At 37.0% G+C, this 27,025-nt stretch overlaps 1 protein-coding gene and 1 non-coding gene across 3 annotated transcripts in view; both read right to left on the bottom strand.

The window, feature by feature from the left end:
- LRCH2 (leucine rich repeats and calponin homology domain containing 2) overlaps positions 1-27,025 on the bottom strand; it is a 99,782-nt gene that overhangs the window by 3,148 nt on the left and 69,609 nt on the right. Inside the window, exons 15-20 of one of the 2 annotated variants that reach the window (XM_045881732.2) lie at positions 20,990-21,034; positions 18,944-18,994; positions 15,038-15,095; positions 14,164-14,276; positions 13,843-13,980; positions 13,612-13,689 (exon numbers count right to left, since the gene is read on the bottom strand). In XM_045881732.2, the coding sequence (XP_045737688.1) occupies positions 13,612-13,689; positions 13,843-13,980; positions 14,164-14,276; positions 15,038-15,095; positions 18,944-18,994; positions 20,990-21,034 (483 nt within the window). The remainder of the gene's footprint in view (positions 1-13,611; positions 13,690-13,842; positions 13,981-14,163; positions 14,277-15,037; positions 15,096-18,943; positions 18,995-20,989; positions 21,035-27,025) is intronic. The other variant, XM_045881736.2, reaches the window with a different exon arrangement.
- On the bottom strand, positions 18,238-18,366 carry LOC123851730 (small nucleolar RNA SNORA35). The gene has a single exon (XR_006792689.1). It is a non-coding gene; the product is annotated as a small nucleolar RNA SNORA35 (small nucleolar RNA).

The raw sequence follows: 27,025 nt of genomic DNA on the forward strand, positions 1-27,025 counted from the left end.
TTCTAACAGATGTGAAATGATATCTCATTGTGTAAATTCTACTTCTAAAATGGCTGTTTCAATAGATTTTAATGGTATGGGATTCTATTTTACGGCTGTGTTTTGATCTGAGGCTGATCTGACCCGCATAATAAGCAAATATTTTAAAGTGAGACAGTCATGCTAGATGTTCCCTAAGCTCTTCTGTTGGAGTAGAAAGAGCACTGCATTTCCAGCCAGGACATCTAAGGGCCATGAGATATGAAGTACTAAAGGTAATAAAATTCCCTGAGACTCAGTTTCTTTATCCTGAAGACAGGACTGTGTGAGAAATAAAGTGAATAGTCTGGTGGTAGAAGTGCTTTGTAAACTCTTCAGTCCTGTACAAAATTGGCTGCTCTGATGCATTCATTCTACTAGTTCTGATGTTCCATGATCTCTGATATATGAAGAGATTCAGTACTTTTTTTTATCTTAAGGTTACTTCCCTCCAGCTGCTAGTGGTGTTTTGTTGCTTCTTAGTTCCAGTGATGTAGAATTTGCTAAGTAACAACTACCTACTCTTATAAGCACATCATGTGTTATTTGATCTTCACAATTCTATAAGAAAGAAGGTTTAGAAGCAACTTTGCATTAGGTTTTCATTAGCCTTCACTGATTCTACTCTAATATTCTTTCTTTTTTGTTCTTTTTTGTAAGTAATCTCTACTCCCAACGTGGGGCTCAAACTCACAGCCCCAAGATCAAGTGCCACATGCTCTACTGAAGGAGCCAGCCAGGCGCCCCTCTTCTAACATTTTTTTTTCTAACATTCTTAATGTTTTCAAGGGTTCTGTCTTCACCTCTTCTCTTTTAGACTATATCCTCTCTTTGGTATATTCAAAACTTTATCAAAACCGCAAGGGTTAACTAAAGAGTTGCATGCATGTGCATATCATCAAATAAAATTGGTAGCTATTTCTGAAGAAACAGTGCAGTTCACTGCTTCAGTTGGGACACCCATTCATCTCAGGAAAATAAGCTAGTAATGGATAGAGTAAATAGCGAACAGATCATCTACAGGACCCATCTGGTTTATAATTGTATTACACTTGGTTAGCACAGTATTTTACAAATCTAGAAACATTACATTTTTTAAAGATTTTCTTTATTTATTTGAGAGAGTGGGGAGGCAGGGGGAGAGAGAGAGAGAAAGAATCCCAAGCAGACTCCCCGCTGAATGGGAAGCCCCATGCAGGACTCAATTTCAGGACTGAAATCATGACCCGAGCTGAATCAAGAGTTGGATGTTTAACTGACTGAGCCACCCAGGAGTCCCAAAACATTATATATTTTTTTAATCCACTGTTTTTTTTTAAAAGATTTTATTTATTTATTTGAGAGTGAGAGCAAGCAAGCACAAGCAGGGGGAGCAAAAGGCAGAGGGAGAGGGAGAAGCAGGCTCCCCACTGAGCCAGGAGCCCAATGCAGGACTCCCCTGAGATCATGACCTGAACCGAAGGCAGATGCTTAACCAACTGAGCCACCCAGGAGCCCCTAAATCCACTGTTTCTTGAAACATGGGAAGCCTTGGCAAGACTGGGCTCCTATTCCCAAATAGTAACAACTATATCTTCTATCCTGATTACTTTCAAATCTTTATTTCCTGCCATGATCTCTCTACTGAGCTCTGGATACAAATATGAACTTGATATAGCCAAATGGATGTTCAACAAACATCAAAATCAATGTGTCCACAGCAGAATTATTCCAACACTAAATTAACTTGTCCTTTTACATTCTATACCTCAGTGAATAATACACTATTCAGTCTCTCTCAACATAAACCTGGAAATCATAATAATCTTTTCTTTCTTCCTAATTCCCATAAACCATTCACCAAATACTACTGGTAATATCCCATTTATCAGAAACATTCTCAAAAGCTATCTTCTTATCTCCATTTTCGCAACAACATTTGTTGCCCTCCTAATGTTTTGCTTATTTATTCAAATAACCACTGAAATGTTAGAAAAGAAAGTGTTTCAAATCAATGAACTCAGCTTCCACCTTAGAGGATAGAAAAAGAACAAATTAAACCAATGGCAAGCAGAAAGAAAGAACATATGAAGTTGAGAGAGGAAAACAATAAAATAAAACCCAGAAAAAAACAGAAAAAATATCGGTGAAACAAAACATTAGCTCACTGAGAAAATTTCTAAAAATTCATAAACCTCTAGAGCTAGGTTAATCAGAAGAAAAAAGAGAAAATACACAATTTACCAATATCGGGAATAAAAGAAGTAACATCACAAGAGATTCTACAAATACTAAGTTGATAATAAGGGGACATTATAAACAACTTTATAAGAAGAAGATGGGGCACCTGGGTGGTTCAGTCAGTTAAGCGTCTGCCTTCGGCTCAGGTCATGATCCCGGGGTCCTGGGATCGAGCCCCACATCAGGCTCCCTGCTAAGCTCAGAAAAATAGACAAAATCTTTGAAAGACAGTATACCAAAACTCGTGCAAGAAGAAAGAGAAAACCAGAACAGCCCTGTATCTATTAAAGAAATTAAAATTGTAGTTAAAAACCTTCCAACAACGAAAACCCTTGGCCCAGATGGATTCACTAAAGAATTTGACTAAATATTTTAAAAGGAAATAATATCAATTCTACACAAAATCTTCAGGAAAAGTGAAGAGCAGGGAATACTTCCTGAGCTATTCCATGAGGTCAACATTACCTTGACACTACAAGTCAGGCAAAGATATTAAAATAAAGGAAAACTAAAGACCAGTATCCCCATGAACATAGATGTAAAAAGTCTAACCAAAATTTTAGCAAACTGAATTCAACAATATAAAAACAACAAAATCTATAATGACCAAGGTTTATCCCAAGAATCCAGGTTTGACTTAATATCTGAAAATCAACCAAGGTAAGTCACAATATTTTGAAAGAAAAAGGATGTTATCATCTCATTAGCTGTAGAAAAAGCATTTGACAATAGTCAACATCCATTGCTGATAAGAACTCTCAGCAACTGGAAATTGAAAGGAATTTTCTCAACCTGATACAGTTTATCTCTAAAAAATCCAACAGCTAACATTTGTAAATCATATCTCATAAAGTACTTATATCTGAGGAGTGCCTGGGTGGCTCAGTTGTTAAGCATCTGCCTTCGGCTCAGGTCATGATCCCAGGGTCCTGGGATCGAGTCCCGCATCGGGCTCCCTGCTCCACGGGAGGCCTGCTTCTCCCTCTCCCACTCCCCCTGCTTGTGTTCCCTCTCTCACTGTCTCTCTCTCTGTCAAATAAATTTTAAAAATCTTAAAAAAAAATAAAGTACTTATATCTGGATTATATTAAAAACACCTAAAACTCAGTAAGAAAAAACTGAATAATCCAATTAACAAATGGGCAAAGGATGTGAAAAGACATTTCTCCAAAGAATATATACAAATAGTCAATAAGCACATGAAAATATGTCCAACATCATTAGCCATTAGGGAAATGCTAATTAAAACCACAATGAGATACCTATCACTTCACACCACAAGGATGGGTAGAATCAAAAAGATATACAATAATTATTATTGATGAGAATTTGGACAAATTAGAATCCTCAAACACTGGTGGAAATGTAAATTGAAAAATCATCAAAGATAAACTCAAAAAAGAGTAACCATATAACCTGGCAATTCCAAAGAAAGCTGAAACAAGTGTTCAAAAAAAAAAATTTGTTCATGAGCGTTCACAGCAGCATTATTGATAATAATGAATGAAAACAGCCCAAATGTCCATCAACTTATGAATTATAAATAAAATGTGGTATATACATACAATAAAATATTCAAGCATATAAAGAATTGAAGTACTGCTTTATGCTACAACATGGATGAACCTTGAAAACATTATACAAAATGAAAAAAGCAGACACAAAAGATCCCATACTGTATGACTTCATTTATACTAATGTCCAGAAGAGGCAAATCCATAGAGAAAGAATGGTGGGGGGCAGTGGGAGGGGAGACTACTAATGGGTAAGAAGTTTCTGGGGTGATAAAAATATTCTAGGGAGGAGCTAAAATGGTGGAGTATGAGGAGGACCCTAGGCTTGCCTCGTTACTGGAACACAGCTAGATAAATATCAAATCATTCTGAATACCCAAGAAATTGATCTGAGGACTAAAAAAACAAACTGCACAACCAGAGGGAGAGAGGAGGCCACATCGTGGAAGGTCGGAGGTACGGAGATGTGGTTTGGTGGAGAAAAGGATCTTGAGTGCTACAGAGGGGAGGGAGCCCTGGTCACAGAGAGATGTGAGAGGGAGAGAGAGGAGCACAAAGGGGATCACACAAGGAAAACACTTCCCCAAAGCCACTGACAGGGAAAAGGAGAGGGGCTGATTTTTAGGACTTGTTGCAGTCAGTGGGGCTCAAATACTGGCGTGTTAGAAGTCTGCAACATGGCTGGTATAAAGCCCTGAGGGCTGCAGTGCTACCGTACAGAATGCAAGCAGCTAACTGGGGGCAGACGGTGTAATCTGTGGTTCCCCTTCTCGGAGCACATGTGAGAGAGGTGGCATTGCTTCTCCAGGGACAAAGGAGCTGGCTGGAGCCATTTCATGCCCCCAGCCCTCCGCATAAACTAACTTCAGGAAGCAGCACAGTGCCAACAATGGCTGCCTAAATTGCTTACACCAAGCCCCATCACCATGTGCTCTTCTGGTACTGCTTTTCCAGGATAAGCGTGTCTGAGAACCCATAGCAGCACAGGCCCCTCCCCCAGAAGACCAGCACAAACCTCCACACGCACCGTATCTACAGACCATAAAATTCTGCAAAGCATCAGCTGTAGTGGAAATAGCATCAGGTCTCTTTTAACAAGCAGACCAGAACACACCTAGTTAAAACTCTCCACACTCTGGCCAAGGTCCAAACATACTCCCCACTGCAAGCAAGGAGAAACTCTGTACAGGACTGATTTGAGGGACAGAGCAGCCATAACACAGCAGCAGACAGCACGCAGCATACACCAGAGACACTTCCTGAAGAGCCCTGGACATTATATGACCTCTTCTTCATAAAGCCTTTAATCTCAGAAGCAGGAAAGATAATAGGCTTTCCTAACACAGAGAAAAAAGAGACCTAGACAAAATCCCAAGATGGAAGAATTCAACACAAAAGAATGAACAAGGGGCACCTGGGTGGCTCAGCTGGTTAAGCGACTGCCTTCGGCTCAGGTCATGATCCCAGGGTCCTGGGATCGAGCCCCGCATCGGGCTCCCTGTTCATCAGGGAGTCTGCTTCTCCATCTACCCCTCCCCCCCCGCTCATGACCTCTCCCTCTCTCACATTCTCTCTCTCTCAAATAAAAAGGAAAATCTTTAAAATATAAAAGAATGAACAAGAAAAGGTCAGGGCCAGGGATCTAATTGAAACAGATATTAAATAATATGCCTGATCCAGAATATAAAGAAACAATCATAAGAATACTATCTGGGCTTGAGAAAAGCATAGAAGATATCTGAGACACTTACTGCAGAGGAAAAGAGCTTAAAACCAGTGAGTCCGAAATGAAAAATGAAATAACTGAGATCTAAACCAACAGGTGTAATGACCACAAGGATGGAAGCAGCACAGGAACAAACAAGTGTTATATAAGACAGAATTATGGAAAATAATGAAGCTGATCAAAATAAGGTAAGAAAAATCTTGGATCACAAAGGTATATTAAGGCAACTCAGTGACTCCATGAAACCAGTAACAATCATATCATAGGAGCCCAAGAAGAAGAGAGAAAAGGGGGCAGAAGATTTATTTGAGTAAATTATAGCTGAAAACTTCCCTAATCTGGGGAAGCAAACAGACCCAGAAGGCACAGAGAACTCCTAACAAAATCAACAAAAACAGGGGTGCCTGGGTGGTTCAAGCATCCAACTCTAGGTTTCAGCTCAGATCATGATCTCAGGGTCATGAGACAAGCCCCCTGTTGGGAGTCTGCTGGAGGTTCTCTCCCACTCCCTCAACCTCTCCCTCAGGAGGATGGATAAATAAATAAATTAATTAATTAATTAAAATCCAAATAAATAAATAAATCCCTTAAAAAAATCAACAAGAGCAAGCCAACACCAAGCCATATGGTAGTTAAATTTGCGAAATATAAAGTAAAAATCCTAAAATCAGCAAGACAAATGAAGTCCCTAACTTATATGGGAAGACAAAGTTAGCAGAAGATCTTTCCCCAGAAACTTGGCAGGCCAGAAGAAAGTGACATGATATACTCAAAGGGCTGAATGGGAAAAATCTGCAGCAAAGAATACTCTATCCAGCAAGGCTATCAATCAAAATTGAAGGAGAGATAAAGAATTTCCTAGAAAAACAAAAACTGGGAGTTGGTGACCACTAAATCACCCCCCTTTTTTTTTTTAAAGATTTTATTTATTTGACAGAGAGAGACACAGTGAGAGAGGGAACACAAGCTAGGGGAGTGGGGGAGGGAGAAGCAGGCTTCCCGAGGAGCAGGGAGCCCGATGTGGGGCTCGATCCCAGGACCCTGAGATCATGACCTGAGCCGAAGGCAGACGCTTAATGGCTGAGCCACCCAGGCGCCCCTAAATCAGCCCTTTAAGAAATATTAAAGGGGATTCTTTGAGTGGGAAAGAAAGACAAAAAGCAACAAAGACAAGAAAGGAACAGAGAAAATCTCCAGAAACAATGACAAAACAAGTAATAAAATGGCACTAAATTCGTATCTATCGATAATTACTCTGACTATAAATGGACTAAAAGCTCCAATCAAAAGACAAAGGGTGTCAGAATGGATAAAAAAAACAACACCCATCTATATATGCTGCCTACAAGAGACTCATTTTAAACCTAAAGACACCTACAGATTGAAAGTGAGGGGATGAAGAAACACTGACCATGCTAATGGATGCCAAAAGAAAGCAGGAGTAGCAATACTTATATCAGAAAGACTAGATTTTAAACCAAAGACTGTAACATTAGATGAAGATGGGCACTATATCATAATAAAGGGTTTTATCCAACAAGATCTAAACAATCATGCCCCCACCTTGGGAGCACCCAAATATACGAAACAATTAGTAACAAACATAAAGAAACTCATTGGTAATAATACAATAATAGTAGGGAACTTTAACACCCCACTTACATCATCTAAACAGAAATTCAAGAAGGAAACAATGCCTTTGAATGACCCACTGGAACAGATGGACTTAAGAGATATGTCCAGAACATTTCAGCCGAAAGCAGCAGAATACACATTCTTTTCAAGGGCACATTGGACATTCTCCAGAATAGATTATACACTAGGTCACAAATCAGCCCTCAACAAGTACAAAAAGAATGACATCAGGGCGCCTAGGTGGCTGAGTCGGTTAAGCATCTGCCCTCAGCTCAGATCATGATCCCAGGGTCCTAGGATGGAGCCCCACATAGGGCTCCCTGCTCAGTGGGAAGTCAGCTTCTCCCTCTGCCTGCCACTCCCCCTGCTTGTTCTCTCTCTCTCTCTGACAAATAAAATCTTTAAAAAAAAAAAAAAGAGAAAAGACACAAATAAAATCATGAATGAGAGAGAAGTCACAACCAACCCCACAGAAATACAAATAATTATAAGATAATAAAATAAAAAATTATATTCCAACAAACTGGGTAATCTGGAAGAAATGGATAAATTCCTAGAAATATACAAACTACCAAAACTGAAACAGGAAAAAAAATAGAACACTTGAACAAACCAATAACCACCAAAGAAATTGAATCAGTGACCAAAAATCTCCCAATAAACAAAACTCCAGGGCCAGGGCCTCACAGGTGAATTCTAACAAACATTTAAAGACTTAATACCTATTCTTTTCAAACTATTCCAAAAAATAGAAATGGAAGGAAAACTTTCAAAATCATTCTACAAAGCCCGGATTACCTTGATTCTAAAACCAGACTAAGACCCCATATAAAAAGAGAGCTACAGGCCAATAGCCCTGGTGAAAAATTCTCAACAAAATACTAGCAAATCAAATCCAACAGGACATTAAAAGAATCATTCACCAAGATCAAGTGGGATTTATCCTTGGGTTGCAAGAGTGGTTCAATATTAGCAAATCAATTAACGTGATATACCACATTAATAAAAGAAAGAATAAGAACCACATGATCCTGTCAATAGGTGCAGAAAAAACATTTGACGAAGTAAACTATAAAACACTGATTAAAGAAATTGAATAAGATACGAAGAAATGGAAAACAGTCCATGCTCATGGACTGGAAGAACAAATATTGTTAAAATGTCCATACTACCCAAAGCGATCTACACACTGAATGCAATCCCTATCAAAATACCACCAGCACTTTTCACAGAGCTAGAACAAATAATCCTAACATCTGTATGGAACTAGAAAAGACCCCAAATAGCCAAAGCAATCTTGAAAAAGAAAAGCAAAGCTGGAGACATCACCATTCCAGACTTCAAGTTCTATTACAAACCTGTAGTGATCATAACAGTATGATACACAAAAACAGAAACACAGATCAATGGAACAGAATAGAAAACCCAGAAATGGAACCACAACTATATGGTCAACTAATCTTTGACAAAGCAAGAAAGAATATCCAATGGAAAAAAAGACAATCTCTTCAATAAATGGTGTTGTGAAAACTGGACTGCAACATGCGAAGGAATGAAATTTGACTATGTTCTTACACCAAACACACAAAAAAAAGAAATTCAAAATGTAATAAAGACCTAAATGTGAGACAGGAAACCATCAAAATCCTAGAGAACACAGGCAGTAACCTCTTTGACATTGGGTGTAGCAATTTCTTACCAGATATGTGTCCTGAGGCAAGGGAAACAAAAGCAAAAATAAGCTATTGGGACTTCATCAAGAAAAAAAGCTTCTACAAACAGCAGAAGTTTGGTGCCAAAAAGAAAGCAGGAGTAGCAATACTTCTATCAGAAAGACTAGGTTTTAAACCAAAGACTGTAACATTAGATGAAGAAAGGAAATAATCAACAAAAGCAAAAGGCAGACTTCAGAATGGGAGAAGATATTTGCAAATGACATATCTGATAAAAGGTTAGTATCCAAAATCTATAAAGAACTTATAAAACTTACCCAAAAAAGAATCCAGTTAAAAAATGGGAAGACATGAGTAGACATTTCTCCAAAGAAGACATCGAGATAGATGGCTAGTAGACACATGAAAAGATGCTCAACATCACTCATCGTTAAGGAAATACAAATCAAAACCACAATGAGATATGACCTCACACCTGTCAGAATGGTTAAAATTAACAACACAGGAAACAACAGATATTGGTGAGGATGCGGAAAAGAGGGAACCCTCTTATACTGTTGGTGGGAAAGCAAACTGGTGCAGCCACTCTGGAAAACAGTATGGAGATTCCTCAAAACGTTAAAAATAAAAAAAAATGTTAAAAACAGTACTATCCTACAATCCAGCAATTACACTACTAGGTATTTACCCAAAGGATACAAAAATACTGATTTGAAGGGATACATACACCCCGATGTTTACAGCAGCATTATCAGCAATAGTCAAATTACGGACAGAGCCCAAATGTCCATTCACTGATGAATGGATTAAAAAGTGGTATACACAATGGAATACTACTCAGCCATAGAAAAGAATGAAATCTTGCCATTTGCAAGGACATAGATGGAGCTAGGGAGTATTATGGTAAGCAAAACAAGTCAGTCATAGAAAGACAAATACCATATGATTTCGCTCATATATGGAATTTAAAAAACAACAGATGGACAAAGGGGAAAAAAGAGACAAAACATAAAAGAGACTCTTAACTATAGAGAACACACTAAGGGTTACTGGAGAGGAGGTGGACAGGGGGATGGGTATTAAGGAGGGCACATGAATTTTTTAAAATGATAAATTTTACTTCAAAAAATATAAAACTTCTGCTGTTTGAAAGATACTATAATGAGAATGAAAAGACAAGCCAAAGACTTATGCTACAATATTTGTAATTCACACATTTGATAAAGGACTTTGTCCACTCTTTGTAGAGAAATTCTCAAACTCAATGACAAGAAAACAACCCAATTAAAAAAGACAAAAGATTAAACACGTCATAAAAGTCATACAAATGGCAAATAAGCTCTTGAAAAGATGATCAACATCATTAGTCTTCAAGGAAATGCAAATTAAAACCACACTAACAAACCAGTACATACCTATTAGAAAGGCAAAAATTAAAAAAGAAAAAAACAACACTGACTATATTAAATGCTGGTTGAGAATGTAGAGGAACTAAAACTTTCATACACTGGTGATAGGAATATAAAATGGTACAACCACTTTGGGAAACAGTTTTGTACTTTCTTATAATGTTAAGTACACACCTACCATATGTTCCAGTCATTCCACTCCCGGATATCTACCCCAAATTAAAGAATGTATGTATCTGAACACTTCCATATAAATGTTCATAGCTGTCTTATTTGTCCAAGTGGTCCCCTAATACTGGAAACAATCCAAATGGCTATCAACAGGTCAATGGACCAACAAACTGTCGTATATTCATACAATGAAATACTACTCAGCAATAAAACGGAATGACATATTTATACATGCAACAACACTGATGAGTCTTAAAAACAATTATACTGAGTGAAAAAAGCCAGAAAATAATCATACGTATTCTATCATTCCATTTATATACAATTCTAGATAGAAAATGCAAACTAAACTATAATAACAGAAAGCAGATTAGTGGTTACCGGGAAAGAAAAGATTGCAAAGGGATAGAAGGGAAGTTTTGGGGGTAATGAATAAGTTCATTATCTTGACTATGTTGATGATTTCATGCTATAATTGCATGCCAAAACTTGCCAAATTGTACACCTTATCTATATGTATATGTCAATTATACCTCAAAAAAGCTATTAAAAATAAAAATTTAAAAAATCTCAAAATGAAAAAAACCTAAATGAAAAAACTGACTCTAAGTCAGGGAAACAAATTGAAGCTAACTATTAAACTCTTCCCTCAACTGCCAGTAGCTGGAGAATTTTCAAAAAGAGAGTTCATAACTGGTCCTTCCATAGTCCCTCTTACAGTAAACTTGGGTGGGGCACTAGCCCTTCCCTAAAACAAACTAAAGAGAGATTAGAGTATGCTAAGTAGAATAGTTTTCATAAGAACTTCCTAACTAATCACCCTTGCCTACTGTACCAAGAAGATATCTGGAGTATTTTGCAATGTCTTTTCTTTCATGTAAATGAACAGAAATAGAGAATATCCACATTAGAGGTAAGTTCTGAAGTCAGACCACCTGGATTCACAGCTTGGCTCCACTGGTTATTAAAGGTGTGATCTTGGACAAGTTCCCTAACTTCCCTGTGACTCAGTTTCCTCATTTGTAAAATGTGCATTCATTCAATGTTTATTGAGAATGCCCCCTAAAAAATCTTAAAAATGGTAAAACAGAAAAATGTATATAATACAATCACAACTAGAAAACAAACCTTCCTAATTTTTGTTTTCTCAATAAGAGACTGAGTACAAAAAGAAAGAATATAAAAATGTTTAAGAATCAAATTTTTTAGGGATGCCTGAGTGGTTCAGTTGGTTAAGCATCGGCCTTCAGCTCAGGTCATGATCCCAGGGTACTGGGATTGTGTCCCACATCCGGCTCCCTGCTCAGCGGGGGGTATGCTTCTCCCTCTGCTTGTGCGCTCGCTCCCTCTCTCTGACAAATAAATAAAATCTTTAAAAAAAATCTTTTTCATAAAAAAAAATTCAATTTTTATCCTTTTTTTTAAGATTTTATTTATTTATTCGACAGAGAGGGGAACACAACTGGGGTAGGGAGAAGCAGGCTTCCCACTGAGCAGGGAGCCTGATGTGGGGGCTCGATCCCAGGACCCTGGGATCATGACCTGAGCTGAAGGCAGACGCTTAACGACTGAGCCACCCAGGCGCCCCAAGAATTCAATTTTTAAAACATCATGTCAGAGGCGCCTGAGTGTCTCAGTCGGTTGGTCGGCTGCCTTCAGCTCAGGTCACGATCCAGGGTCCTGGGATGGAGCCGATCCAGGGTCCTGGGATGGAGTCGCATTGGGCTCCCTTCCCTGCTCAGTGGGGAGCCAGCTTCTCCCTCTCCTTCTGCTCCTCCCCCCTGCTCACTCTCTCTCCTGCTCTCTTTCAAATAAATAATGAATAAAATCTTTTAAAAAATACACTAAAATATCATGTGAAGCACAGACATGTAATCAGAGGAGAAGAGCATGTAGCTTCCAAATTACACTGTAATTCAACTGATTCTCTCTAAATAAATTATATTTATTCACTTGAGGAAAGAGGTCAAAGTGGAATCTGTAGGCCAGATTATGATGACACAGGTAAAAAGAGCTAACCAAGCACAACTCAAGATATAAAGCATCAAATCAACACAACTTTGTGTACAACAAAGTTACACATTATGTGTCAATCATATCTCAATAAGAATAAATTTTTAAAAATAAAAAAAGGGAAAAAAGCATAACTATATTGTGATCTGCTAACAACACCATGACCTCCCAACAGTCAATCATCTTGATGTTAGGCCTAAAATGTTTTCTAAAAAGGTAGTATTTTAATAATTCGTTTTCATTATACATTTACAATACTGCTTTAATTGTTAATTTTATAGAAGTGCAACTATTATGTGAAACATAAGCCAATTCCTACAAATTTCAGACAGTTTGTCCCATGACATATCATATGTTACTAAGATTTCCAATTTGACATTTTATTTTATTTTTTTTAAAGATCTTATTTATTTATTTGATGGAGACACAGGGAGAGAGGGAACACAAGCAGGGGGAGTGGGAAAGGGGGAAGCAGGCTTCCCACCAAGCAGGGAGCCCAATGAGGGGCTTGATCCCAGGACTCTGAGATCACGACCTGAGCCAAAGGCAGACGCTTAACAACTGAGCCACCCAGGAGCCCCCCAGTTTGACGTTTTAAATAAAGTTTAAAATGCAGTTAACAAGGGCACTTAGATGGCTCAGTTGGTTAAGCATCTACCTTCGGCTCAGGTCATGATCCCAGGGTCCTGGGATTGAGCCCCGCATTGGGTTCCCTACTCAGCAGAGAGCCTGCTTCTCCCTCTCCCTCTGCCCCTCCACCCTGCTTGTTCTCTTCCTCGCTCTATCTCAAGTAAATAAATAAAATCTTTTTAAAAAATTTTAAAAATCTAAAAAATAAAACGCAGTTAACACTGAATGCAAATCGTCTAATCAGAGTCTACCCATCGATTTACAAAGGAGTCCAAATGCCTTTCAGCAGGAAAAATGAAAGTAGCAATTGCATTACAATCAAGTTTTAATATGGCCACTATGTCATGTTTATTCAATGATATGTATGATTATAGAATTTTTCCATATATGTAGCTGTTTTATAAATGACTTTAAAAGCAGCTTAAACACATTCATTGGATAGCTGCTATGGTTAAAGCTGGAACTCAGTAAAATGTACCAAGGGAAGGTATTCATTTTCATGTTCAGAAAGCATTATTCATCCGATTGTGAAGAGGAAGTCCAATATGCACACAATAAATTAATATTTAAATGATCATTTTGTTAAAAGAAATAACAGTTACCTGTGATACACCCAACTTTTTACAAGCATCAAGAAAATTTTCTACATTTCTTCGACATTTTGCCATGCTCAGTTTAGGCTGTAAAGTAAGAGGAAATAGGCATTTATCAGGCATATTTATACAGAAATTTATCAGTATAAAAATTAAATTTATAGAGGTATATTATTTAAAGACAGTTTCAAGAAGCCCTATCTTCCTTTAGAGAACTAACAAACTCTAGACAAAACTTACCACTGCTGGTGATGGCACGTGAATACTAGCTACAGAGCGTGGCCTTATGTGATTGGCTAAATGGCAAAGAACAACCCCATCCATCAGTGCAGCTCCAATGTCATCAGGCAAAATTACTTTTAACCTGGACTCGAGATTCTATAAAGAAATGGGTATAAATCACAGATATCCTGTGTAAATATATATGCTACATATTTATATTACTAATCATTTATAATCCAAAATTTTAAAAAGCTTTGCAAATAAAATTCAGATATCTTGCTAATTTTCCAAGTTAAACCCATTTCTACAGAGCAAATCTGTAAGGTCAAACTCACTTACATTGCGAAGTTGTCGTATTTGCTCTCGTTCTTCCCGTAGATGTTCCATCTTTCTTCTCATTGTAAATCCTGGATCTGCAGCCCCATATTCCTGGCGAGTTGAGCGGCTAAAAGCTATAAAAACAGAAATTTCCTAGCTTATCACAAGGCTAATAGGAAGACTCATCCAGCGGTGAGAAAAGAGGCATGATAAAAAAGAATCAGTGCAAACTACATAAAACACTATTACTTATTAAAACATTCTAAATATTTTTATAGAATATAATTGAAATCTACTTATCTGCACAATTGAAAGCAACAGGGAAGACAAGTGTAACGATTTCTACCACCTATACACGTTCTTATTTAAACATATGCTATTAGAAACTTATGATCCAGGTTAAAAATTATTGAACATAAATCAGCCTTTATTATCTTTAAAGAAAAAGGAAATTATTCTTGAAGGTCAATACAGTTATTCAGGAATAAAAACTATAATTCAATACCTTGCCAAGTAACATGGATCCATTTTCTTTTGGGCTTGCCAAATGCGAAAAGATCCCTTTTTAAAACCACAATATAATGGAGTGCTATAATTTCAAACAGTGTTTGGTCTGCTGGCAGAGTGGTCATTCTAATAGCAGTCACAGTAGAGTAGAAATAAGACTGCAGTATATCTAAGGCAAAAAGCTGAGGTTTCAGGAGCTTGAAGGTAAAGAGGAAGAAAGAAATGGGGAATGGGAATTGGAAAGACAAATAAGGTTAAGAGAAAATTACTTTTAGGAGAGGGGAAAGAATCTATGTGTACTTAAAACTATGGAATCAATCCCACTTAAGCTGGAAAACTCTAGTTTCATATATAACCAGAAAATTTTATTTGCAGAATATATACTTACCTGATCTAGGCTTCAAGCCAAAAGGACCATGTGAAAAACCATCAGTTCTATCATATTCCTAAAAAAAAAAGAAAAGAAATAAAACCATTTTTCTTTCAAAATAACCAAGGTTCATTCATATCCATTCCAATTTTAGAAGTATTTGTTTCCATGATTAGTGGAGTACAGAAAGGCAAACGGCATTTCAATTCAAATTGATACATTTCACTTTTAAAAAGTCTACAAAAAAAAAAAGTCTACAAATATTTGCTAATTGATCTGACTACATAAGCTTTTAAATACTTCTCTCTCATAGTATAAGGAAAAATAAAAATTAATGAATTATATAAAATAAATAGGTACTGGGGGCACCTGGGTGGCTCAGTCGGTTAGGTGTCTGCCGTCAGCTCGGACCATGATCCCAGGGTCCTGGGATGGAGCCCCACATCCGGCTCCCTGCTCAGCAGGGGAGCCTGCCTCTCGCTCTGCCCCTTCCCCCTGCTTGTGCACTCTCTCACTCTCTCTCACTCTCTTTCCCTCTTTCTCGCAAATAAAATCTTTAAAAAATAAATAAATAGGTGTTATTTTTTTTGAATGAACAACCAGATCAAAGCCTCTACAAAGTGAAATAAGCTTCAGTGAAAAAATAAGTGAAATTAGCAACATTCACTCAGTATCTACTATGGACTTGACATTTAGTAGATAAATGAGGCAAACCTGCACATTCATACTAATAGGGGGTGACAGGTGATACTAACAGATGATAAATTATCATCTCTTCTATTTGAATACATTGTTCCAAAGTGCTTTCACACAGTGGTGTGCTGTGGAAAGAAATAGTGTATTTTAGGGGAGCCTGGGTGGCTCAATCATTGAGCTTCTGCCTTCGGCTCAGGTCATGATGTCAAGGTCCTGGGATTGAGCCCCACATCGGGCTCCCTGCTCCACAGGAAGCCTGCTTCTCCCTCTCCCACTCCCCCTGCTTGTGTTCCTTCTCTCGCTGTCTCTATCAAATAAATAAATAAAATCTTTGAAAAAAATACGTATATTTTAAAAATCTGAGCTTGGAGTTAGAAAGCTTAGGCTAACTTTTGAGCAAACATTTAATTTCTCAGGGCTCCTGGGTGGCTCAGTCAGTTAGGCATCTGCCTTCAGCTCAGGTCATGATCAAGGTCTTGGGATCAAGCCCCACGATGGGCTCCCTGCTCAGTGCGGATCCTGCTTCTCCTCTCCCTCTGCCCTCCTGCTCGTGCTCTCTCTGTCTACCTCAAATAAATAAATAAAATTAAAAAAAAAAAACATTTAATTTCTCTGTGACTATTTCTTCATATTTAAGATGGGGTGTTTGTTGTGAAGATTAACTAAGATAACTGAAAGAAAGCACTTTGGAAATTTTTTTTTTAAGATTTTATTTATTTATTTGACAGAGAGACACAGTGAGAGGGGGAACACAAGTAGGGGGAGTGGGAGAAGGAGAAGCAGGCTTCCCGCAGAGCAGGGAGCCCGACGTGGGGCTCGATCCCAGGACCCTGGGATCATGACCTGAGCCAAAGGCAGACGCTTAACGACTGAGCCGCCCAGACGCCCCAGCACTTTGGAAATTGTAGTGATAAGAAAACGTAATTTCAGCTGTATCTTTTTTAATATTTGCAATAACTGTGAAGCAGCTAGAGTCTGGGCTTCAGTCACTTGTCTACTATTTATTGACTGGGGTCTTTGGGAAAGGTTACCAATCTCTTTAGTTATAGAATCATGAGGATAATACCCAGCTCATGGGACTACTTTAGGTTCAAGTGTATAGGCAAGCACTTTGTTAACAGTATAGTACTAGGAGTGCCTGGGTGGCTCAGTCAGTTAAGTGTCTGACTCTTGATTTCAGCTCATGAGTTGAGGACCTGCAGTGGATTCTACACTGGGCATGGAGCAGACTTAAAAAACAAACAGTATAGTACTATACTAGGGGTGCCTGGCTGGCTCAGTGGGTGGAGCATGTGACTCGATCTCAGGGTCTTGAGTTCAAGCCCTACGTTGTGCATGGAGCCTACTTGAATTTTTTTTTTTTTAATTTTAACAAAAAAATAGTATAGCACTATACTAATTGTTTTCACCATTTTCTTTCACAGATGAAATGGAAGTCATCAGAATTTTGTGGATTCTCTAAATCTTCTGTTGATTAACATGTTTTATACAGTTCAAGTTGAATATTAGTTGAGCCACCAAAACCCATGTTCATCACCCTATTCATCCACAAGCTCACAGTCTGTCTTCATTATTTTGGTTAAAGTGTTAGGAATTCCCCAAAATTTCACTTATCCAAATGTAAGCAAAATGTATTGTAAAAGCAATATAGGGGCACCTGGGTGGCTCAGTTGGTTAAGCATCTGCCTTCAGCTCGGGTCATGATCCCAGGATCTTGGGATCGAGTCCCACATCAGGCTCCCTGCTCAGCGGGGAGCCTGCTTCCCCCTCTCCTGCTCCCCCTGCTTGTGCTCTATCTCTCTCTCTGTGACAAATAAATAATAATAAAATCTTAACAAAAAAAGCAATATAATTTATTTGAGAAAACTGGCACTAATAGTCTCTCCATGAGCACAGATCACAAAATCATAACGCAACTAGGGAACTAGTCACTGATATGCTTACATTTATTATAATTGAAAGTAAAAGAGAAGATTAACAAGAACATGTGATAAAGACTAATTTTAGGATATCCTAATTTAAATTACTTTCTAAAAGGATGCAAACCATTTTACTTGCCATATAAATAATTTAGAAACATGTTTATAAAACTAATATCCAAATCCATTTAAAAGTTTTATAATGCAACTCACCCAAAACAAAAGACAAATGATCCTGGCTTTTAAAAAAAAATTAACACCACCTATATAAAATGAAATACTATCTATGTAATTAGCCAAAGTTATATGATGAATATGGATGATCCAAACATTTAAAGAAATTTCTGAATTCACCAAGTGAATACATAATCATTTATTTACTAATGCCAACACACTTTTAGAATACTAAATAAGGTAATCTGAAGTAGAACAAGATACTGTTTCGAATTTTTTAAATTTATCTCTTTTTCTAAAGCAGTGGGTCTAACAAATTAGAAGAATCAATCATTCAAGCCACCAGAATATTTGGGTGAGATATCACAAATGCTAACTTTCATCCACCCTTTCTCCCCATGCTCCCCCTTAGGTCTAAGATGCCAGGAAATGTGTACCCTCCTGTCGATAGGAACAACCCACCACAGGGAAGTTTCTCGTGGAAAAAGGAAGTTTCTCTTGCATTGCTTTCAGACCTAATTGGTTACGAGAAAAACCAAAGGCCATTGCACAATGCTGAAGTATTACTTCTTTCAAATTTAAAATGGCAAAGCTATTCTTATCATTTATTTCAAAATATAGATGAATTATAAAACATAAGAATTTTACAAAATGAAGTCTTCTCTATGCTCTGTAGGCATTTTCCAATAAGTAATCCAGGTGATATTATTATTATGAATATTTGTACAAAAGATGGTGTTCTTAGAATTTTTTATAGGCTAAAAAAAAAAAGAATTTTTTATAGGCTAGGTTTGTACAAATTAACCTGTGGATTTTTTTTTTTAAGATTTTATTTATTTATTTGAGAGAGAGAATGAGATAGAGAGAGAGAGCATGAGACGGGGGAGGGTCAGAGGGAGAAGCAGACTCCCTGCCGAGCAGGGAGCCCGATGCGGGACTCGATCCCGGGACTCCAGGATCATGACCTGAGCCGAAGGCAGTCGCTTAACCAACTGAGCCACCCAGGCGCCCCAACCTATGGATTTTTTTAAGTGGGTGAATAAATTATATTGTTTGAAAGAAAAAGAATGATGAGACTAGAGAGAAGAGACAAGGAAGTAACCTATGTAAACACATATAAAAACAGAACTGGTACCTCAGATGATACTGGAGATTGTGGTGACATATTAGCATTATCAATGTCTTGCTAAAATATAAAAATAAAAAGATGAAAGATGAAATTAAAATACAAATGATGATTTAGACATATAAAAGAAAAACTGAAAATTGTTTTGATCAAGTGCTAAAGGAAGAATCTGGAAAATACCATCAACCACCTTGCCACTCAAAGTGTGGTCTGTGAACTAACAGCATGGAGCTTGTGAGAAATGCAGAATCTCAGGCCACCCTAGATCTGCTGAACCAGACTCTATATTTCAATAAGATCCCCAGGTGACTGATTCATAAACACTGTAAGGTATCAAAAGCACTATCTATTCACATCAAATATTTCTATAAATCTATTTCCTTTAAATAACAAAAATGAAAAAATCTTCCCATATTTCTTAGAAGAGATCCATATTTAGGATTAATTACTGACAGGAAATGTCAACAAGACGCTACAATCTGAGAGAGGTACATTGAGGCATACAAAATTTCCATCACCCCAAGTAAGAACGTTTTATGTGGAAAATTATGTGTATCTAATATAGGCTTAAAAGTAATCACAAAGAACTTAACTGCATAAAATAATATTAAATGGTCCATGTTTTTTGAATGACTACTACCAACCAAATACAAAAACCTTCACATTTAACCTTGAATATGCATACCACAAAGGACATTTATTCATCATTCAACAAAAGATTATGGGCTTCCTACTATATGTCAGACACAGTGCTAGACAGTGGGAATATTAAAATTTAGTAAAATACCATCCACTCAAGGATCTCTCAGTCTATGGGGAAGAGAGATTCATTTGTACAGGTAATACAACCTTCTCATGGCATATTACGCATGGCATATGATGAGGCACAGGTAAGGGGCACTTGGGGTGGTAGAGAAAGGCAAATTTCCTGAGAAAGCAAAAAACTGAGTAGGTGTTTACCAGAAAGAGAAGGAAGGGAACAACATTCCAAGATGTCCGAAAGGACAAGGACAAAGGCAAAGAAGCAAAAATGAAAGAAAACCTTTGAGCAATCCATATTGCTGGAGAGTACAGTGAAAGAAAGAGAAAGCAGGACAGATCATGAGCTGAGGCTGATGTGCTAAGCAGAGGCCTGATCAGGAAGGACCAAGAATTTACCTTCTAAGTGACAGGGACACAGTGAAGCTTTCTAAGCAAGGGAACGACCTGAGCCCATTTTTGTGTTCTTTGGAGCAATCATTGTGGCTGCAGGGAGGAAAATGGACTGGGAAAAGGGAAAAGAGCAAGGATGCTATTGTGGTGGTACAGGCAAAAAATGCTAAGGGCCTGTGCCAGGGCAGAAAAAGCAGAAATGTAGGTGGGGACTGTATTCAAAATATTTCAGTATCAGAAAGAAAAAGTAGGTCTTTGGTAACTGATCAGATATTAAGGCAGGAAGGACCAAAGTGGATATGAAATACAAAGGGACAGGAACAACAGTCAAGCTGCACCTCTAGCTCAGGGTTCAGCAAACATTTTCTGTATGATTCCATTTCCTAAAATTAAAGTACTCAACATCAAATTAACTACCAATCCCTCCAATCAAAAATACACATTTAGAGTGATGACACAGTATCACTTAAAAATGCTAAGCTGCTGCATAATTTAAAATGGCGAGATAGAAAAATTTATAATAATGTGCAAACTGTAGCAATTTAATTTTAAATGTTAAAATAGGACACAAAATTTGTAGAAAAAGATTAATAAATTCCAAAAGAATCTCAACTGACGACGAGGTTGATTCAGGAAGACAAAAGATGAGAAAATGTAAAAGACAAATGTTAATAAAATTCTAAAACTGAACTATTAGAAATTCGGTTCAAAATAAAGGATATATGGAAATTACATAATTAAATTAGTAATTGCATGATGATACGCAGTTTTTATTACTGGAAAAAACCCATGCATTAAATCACTAACCAAGAAACTGACAGAGGTATTACCTTTTACTTTGAGCCAACTACATATGAAAAGTGAACATTTTAAATAATTGCTACTATTACCCTCTTTTCTCACCTCATCGTTTTCATTGCCACTTGAACTCTTCCTTGATGATTTATACTGAAAAATATTTAAAACATACACTTTATTTTTCTTTGAACATATGAGTTCTCTACCAGTAAATTATAAGTGAGGTTTATTCATATTTTGGTACTTTTATTAAATCATCTGATACTAACTTTAATTATATAACCAGTTTAAACGGTCCTACCACTTACTAATAGCTAACACATACAGTGATTTCATGTGCAAGGCATCATTCTATATACCTATTAACATTTCCTTCCTGAGCCAATCCACTTCCCATTCATTCAGGTTTTCTATCTGAAAGTTGTCTTAAGCTCTCCGTTTTTCTTAATCCACTATATCCAAAACATCATTGTCAATTCTTTCTGTATAGTCTCTCAGACTTACTTCTGAATTCTTACAACCACCAACTTATCCTAGGCCCCCATTACCTCACACCTAGTTGGTAATCTCACTATTCAAAAACGCCATCTATTGTTAAGAAACCTACTGATTTCAGGTAAGAAAAACCATTATGTTAGATATATATATTGACTATACAGTAACAGTAATAGTGATAATAGCTAATATTTATATAAGTGTTTACTATATACCAGGCACTGACGAATGTGTGTTACATATATCAACCCATTTAATCATCCTAACAATGTTAAAGTAAATACTATTATCTGTATTTTATACTGAGGCAGAAGGTCATATGCTTAAAATAAAAAATGCTAGTATGTGGAAAAGCGCTTGTTTTTAGAATCAAGAATTAAAGAAATACAGTGTGACAACCATTAGAGTTCTTATTTTAAAGTCCTCTAGGGTTCTTATTTCTAAATCCTCCTCACCACAAATAATCCTGCAAATTAGTGGCAGATTTAAACACTCCAAACACTACTTTTAACTCATGACTCCCCTACTGAAACACCTACTTTCAAATTATGTTCAAATTTCTTTACCTGGCATTCAAACTTCTATTTAATAGCCCCCTTTACTTATGCAGCTTTATATTCCTTAACTCTTAGAAAACTAGATAATCTACCTGATAGCTCAACCACAGATTGGGAGGCAAGCAGTATTAGGGATTACAAATACAGATCTAAATTCCTTCATTGTCTCTCCAGTGATTTATGACAACTATCACTAATCTACCAGGGTGCTCTTTCCAGCTGATCCCAGACATTGTCTCAATATGTTTGCAACCCAATGTTCCAGATAGCCAGTGAATGGAGTTGGCCTGTGTGAAAAAACCTACTTGCCACCCCTAGGCATGATGCTTGCTGACAGTATGTATTCTTGGTTCTACTCTACTTCAACAAAAGAGTGACATTTGCACAGCAGACCCTAGGACCTGAAGATGGCATCAGTCATAACAGTAAAGGAGAAAAACTCATGGACATCAAAACAGAGGAGCTGTCAAGTTGAATACTGTTGCAGGATCTCACCCCTAAAGGCACGGTTGGATTGTTTCAAAGAGGTTACTACCAGTATCACAAGTATGTCAATGTGAAGAAAGGAAACATCATTGGGGTTTCTATGTTGCTGGCATCTTACATGCTTTTCAACTATTACCTTTCATTCAAGGAACTCAAACATAAACAGCTACACATGTATCACTGAAGAGGGCTCACTGTGGAGAGCGCAGTCTGCATTCCTGACCATGACCTTCTTTGTCAGGCATCCCTGATATTTGCTGAATACTTTCCTATTTTAACTGAGAAGTAATACCTGATAAAAGATGACTGGTACAAAAACAAAAACCAAAACAAAAGAATGACATTGGAGTGAATAATAAGCTAATATTTATTAAATGTATAATTTGTGGCAAGTGCTATTCTCATAACCACTTTACATTATCAAGTAATTCAGTAGTTATAAGAATCCTGTAAAAGAAGACACTATTAGAGTCATTTGAGGATAGAAAAAAAATTAAGCTCAGCAAGGTTACGTGATTTGTCAAAGTCACACAGTTAGTCAATATCCAAGTTAAAAACTGGAACCAAAGTGGTTTGATCCTAGAAGCCAAGGCTCTTAACCACTATGCTATACTACCATCTCTAAATCCTGAATGATTAGTATAAGTTTGCCAGGAATAAAAACGGCTAGTGGGCATTCTCAGAAGAAGGAAAGCACAAAGGAATTAAAAAGCTCAGCCTAGGGCGCCTGGGTGGCTCAGTTGGTTAAGCGACTGCCTTCGGCTCAGGTCATGATCCCAGGGTCCTGGGATCGAGTCCCACATCGGGCTCCCGGCTCAGCGGGGAGCCTGCTTCTCCCTCTGACCCTCTCCTCTCTCATGCTGTTTCTCTCTCGCTCGCTCTCTAATAAATAAATAAATAAAATCTTTAAAAAAAATAAAAATAAAAAGCTCAGCCTATGCAGAAAACAAAGAGTAGCAGTATGGCGGGGTGCCTGGGTGGCACAGTCGGTTAAGCGTCCAACTCCTGGTTTCAGCTAGGGTCATGATCTTAAGGTTGTGAGATCGAGGCCCCCATTGGGCTCTACACTCAGCGGGAAGTCTGCTTGAGATTTCTCTCTCCCTCTCCCTCTGCCCCTCCCCACCCATGCTCTCTCTCTCTCTCAATCTCTCTAAAAATAAATAAATAAATCTTTAAAAAATAATAGCCATATGGCTAGAGAGGAGAGTGAATTGTGGCAGGTAATAAAACTCCGAGAAGTAGGTGAGCATGGCGTCTTAAGTTTTTTAAAAGCCCAAACTTTGTGTTACTGATAATAGCCAAGAAACAAATTTAAGCCAGGGATTTCTCTAAGGACTGTGAAACTCCAGAAAGGGAGGCAAATTAACAAGTTATTACAATTGCCTAGACAAGAAAGAATGAGGGTTCCAACAAAAGCAAGGGCAGTAGAGATGGAGAAGAAATGATGAATTGGAGAAAGGACATATAATTAACATCCTGGTGATCAATTAGGTGAGAGGAATGAGAGAGGGAAAGATCCAGGAGGACTGACGTATAGAGCACAGACAACCAGACAGACACTGCTACTATTAACTCGAATAAAGAAGAGAGAGGAGGAGCAAGTTCCATGGGGGATAAGGGCAGGAGGGAGAGACATACCAAACTTGAAATACATGTAGGGCATCCAGACAATTAGAAACAGGTCTGAAGACCAGGAAAAAAGCTATGGGATGTAAATTTAGACCCGCCAGAATATGAGACATCTGGAGTCATAAAAGCTTCAGAGAGAGTTTTTAGGGTAATGAAAAGAGGATGAGCCCCTAAGAGCAAGCAGAAGCAAAGTCAGAAGAGAAGTGAAAGAAGAACATCCAAAAGAAAACAGAAGAACCAAGGAAGAAAAATGAGATAGAAACCAGGACAGGAGTTTCATGAAGACCAATGTGGTGGCCATAGCTGTCAAATTCTTAGGTACATATTCTCTAGGTAAAGAGCTATTTCAATGGAGAAATGAAAGTAGAAGCCAGACTGTGGTGGGTTAAGGAGTGATCAGAAACTGGACATATAGAAATGGTAAGTCTGGCCCTAAAAGAAAAGAGACAAGGCAACAGCTGCAAGGGGACTTGGGGAAAAGTGCAGAGGTCTGAGCCTATGTATCAGATGGCAAGTAAAGAGATGGAAAGGATGTAGAAGAGTGAGTGAATAACTGATAAAGGAAAGAAAGAGTGTAATGAGGCCAAGAACATAGATAATGAGACTTGTATTACTATTACTCAACTACACTTCTAATTAAAAATATTCATTACATATGAAAACTTAGAAAGGTACTCCTTAGTTTGCATTACTGCACAGACTTAAAGGTCCTAACACCCAAAACCTAGTATGTGCACAGGTTTGAGAATGTTCTATAAGTCCAACTTTTATTGAATCAATTCAGCTTTCCTCAATTAGTATGAGTCTGAATAACTGAAGTTTATTATATCTAAATTCAAATAATATAGTAAAGACCAATTTACAAACCAGAGAAACAAAAAAGGTGTTGAGAACTGAGAACAAAACAAATCAGGTTATTTCACAAACCCAGTTGGCTTCCTTAATCCGGTATAAAATTAATCATGATCAGAGAAAATATATAAAAATATTTTCCTTGGCATCAGCCTTTAAATGAAGATATACTGTATTTATGAAATCAGATATGTATTTTAAGGGTCATTATAATGTTTTATCATAACACTAATAAGATACACTTGAAGACATATATGGCATTTCAATAAATCAAATAATCCTTAAAACTAATACTGTATAGTTATTCTAATGCTTTTTAACTTTCTTGTTTAGAAATCAATCAAGTGTATTTAGAAAGCCATGTATTATTATTTTTAGAAGAAATTAAAGCTACTAATTTATATTAAACATAATTTATCAAAAAATTAGATGTTCATATTTTGTTGTGTATCTTATTAAAAGCATTAATACCTTTCTGTAAAATACATTTGCCTTTCTGTAAAAGATTTTTAATAAAGTAATGTATTTCCTGAGATACCTCTGCTTTGAAAAATGCAGTGACTTTATTTTGGCCATGAGGACATTGTTTTATTTAGTAGAGTAGTAATCTATACAAGAGTGGTCTGGGAGTCTAGAAGAGTTAGTGTAACTCTCCTCCAGTGATTTACTTACTCATATAATCTGACCCAATTTATCTTCTTGCTCACATAATCTGGCTAATATGTTGATACCTTTTTTACTTAGTTTCAGAGGCTTACCTGGAAAACATTACTATCCAAAATCAGTCTTGGCAACTGAGAAATAATAAATGAAGAGATCCACATACACAGACATACACACAAACACTTTCAATAAATATACTGAATAACAACAATGCCATTAATAATTTACCATGGAACACAAAGAAATCTTGTGGCTCAGTCATTTACATGTGTTAGGATAAAGTTGCACGAAATCTCCGTATGTTTCTTAACACCACAAAGCTAACGGGGCTATCACTGAGTGAGCTTGGTGATATTTGGATATAAATCTCTAAAGCAGTATATTTTTCCATGTTTAATCAACTATAAATCCAGAGTAAGTTCAGTAATATATCCTATGAATAAAACCTTTTGATTCTTGGGAGATGGGTGGTTAAGTAAGAGAAATTTTATTTTGAAATAAAGACACTTCATAGGTATCAATGACGTCTTAAGCAAGAAAATACTGGCGATTCTGAATAATGGTTTTAACTTAGAAGTAGTATCTCAGGTTTATATCTTTTTTTACATCTTAGGAAAAAAACTGTTGACATCCAATTTTTTTCAGTGTCCTAACACTGACATCTTCTGACTATTGAGGAGAACTACACATCTCCTTAAACTATTTCCCAATGACTAAAGCTTAATTTTGCACCCACTTTATTAAAAGCATGGAAGAAATTAACAATTGTTGAATGATGATAACGTAATGGACATTTCAAAGATTACCTCAATTGATCTCTTAGCGACTTATAAAATAGAAATATTATAGGACGTATGTTTAAGCCTTAAAAAATAAAATATTTAACAAATGACGCTACTAAATCAAAGAACTATTTTTTTAAAGGCTCACTGAGGCTTCTATTAAGACTTTATTGAGAAGTTCACTTGGGTTACTGTATTTTTATAAACAATAAAACTATCGATTTGAAAGTTTTCATTTGATATTAGGCTATCCGCAGTAGATAAACAGGCAGTTTAGCATAGGCTCTGGGTTCAAATCTTGGCTCAGCTGCTTATTAGCTAAGTGACATAAAGCATATTACTTAGCCTCTCTGTGCCTTAATTTCCCCATCTATAAAATAGGAATGATAATTGTACTTACTTCATAGGGTTATTATGAATATTAAATGAGTTGATATTTGTACTTAGAACAGTACCTGGCACTTAGTAAGTGCTATGCAAGTGTTTTGATAAACTGTCAGAATTTAGATGCTTTTACTTTACTAGTAGATCAAATAAATATCAAAATCTCTTCCATTAGTCAGAAAAACTAAAATTTCCCCACACCATCACTCATTCATCAGGTTTTATCTACTAACAAATTTTATTGAGGGCCTTTGTTCAAGGTCCTATAAACTGAAAGAGGAGATTCTGAAATA

The sequence above is a fragment of the Mirounga angustirostris genome, unplaced genomic scaffold (genome assembly GCF_029215605.1).
Source record: "Mirounga angustirostris isolate CCGP_5_RB_7025 unplaced genomic scaffold, mMirAng1.0.hap1 SCAF_11, whole genome shotgun sequence".
NCBI classification, from domain to species: Eukaryota; Metazoa; Chordata; class Mammalia; order Carnivora; family Phocidae; genus Mirounga; species Mirounga angustirostris.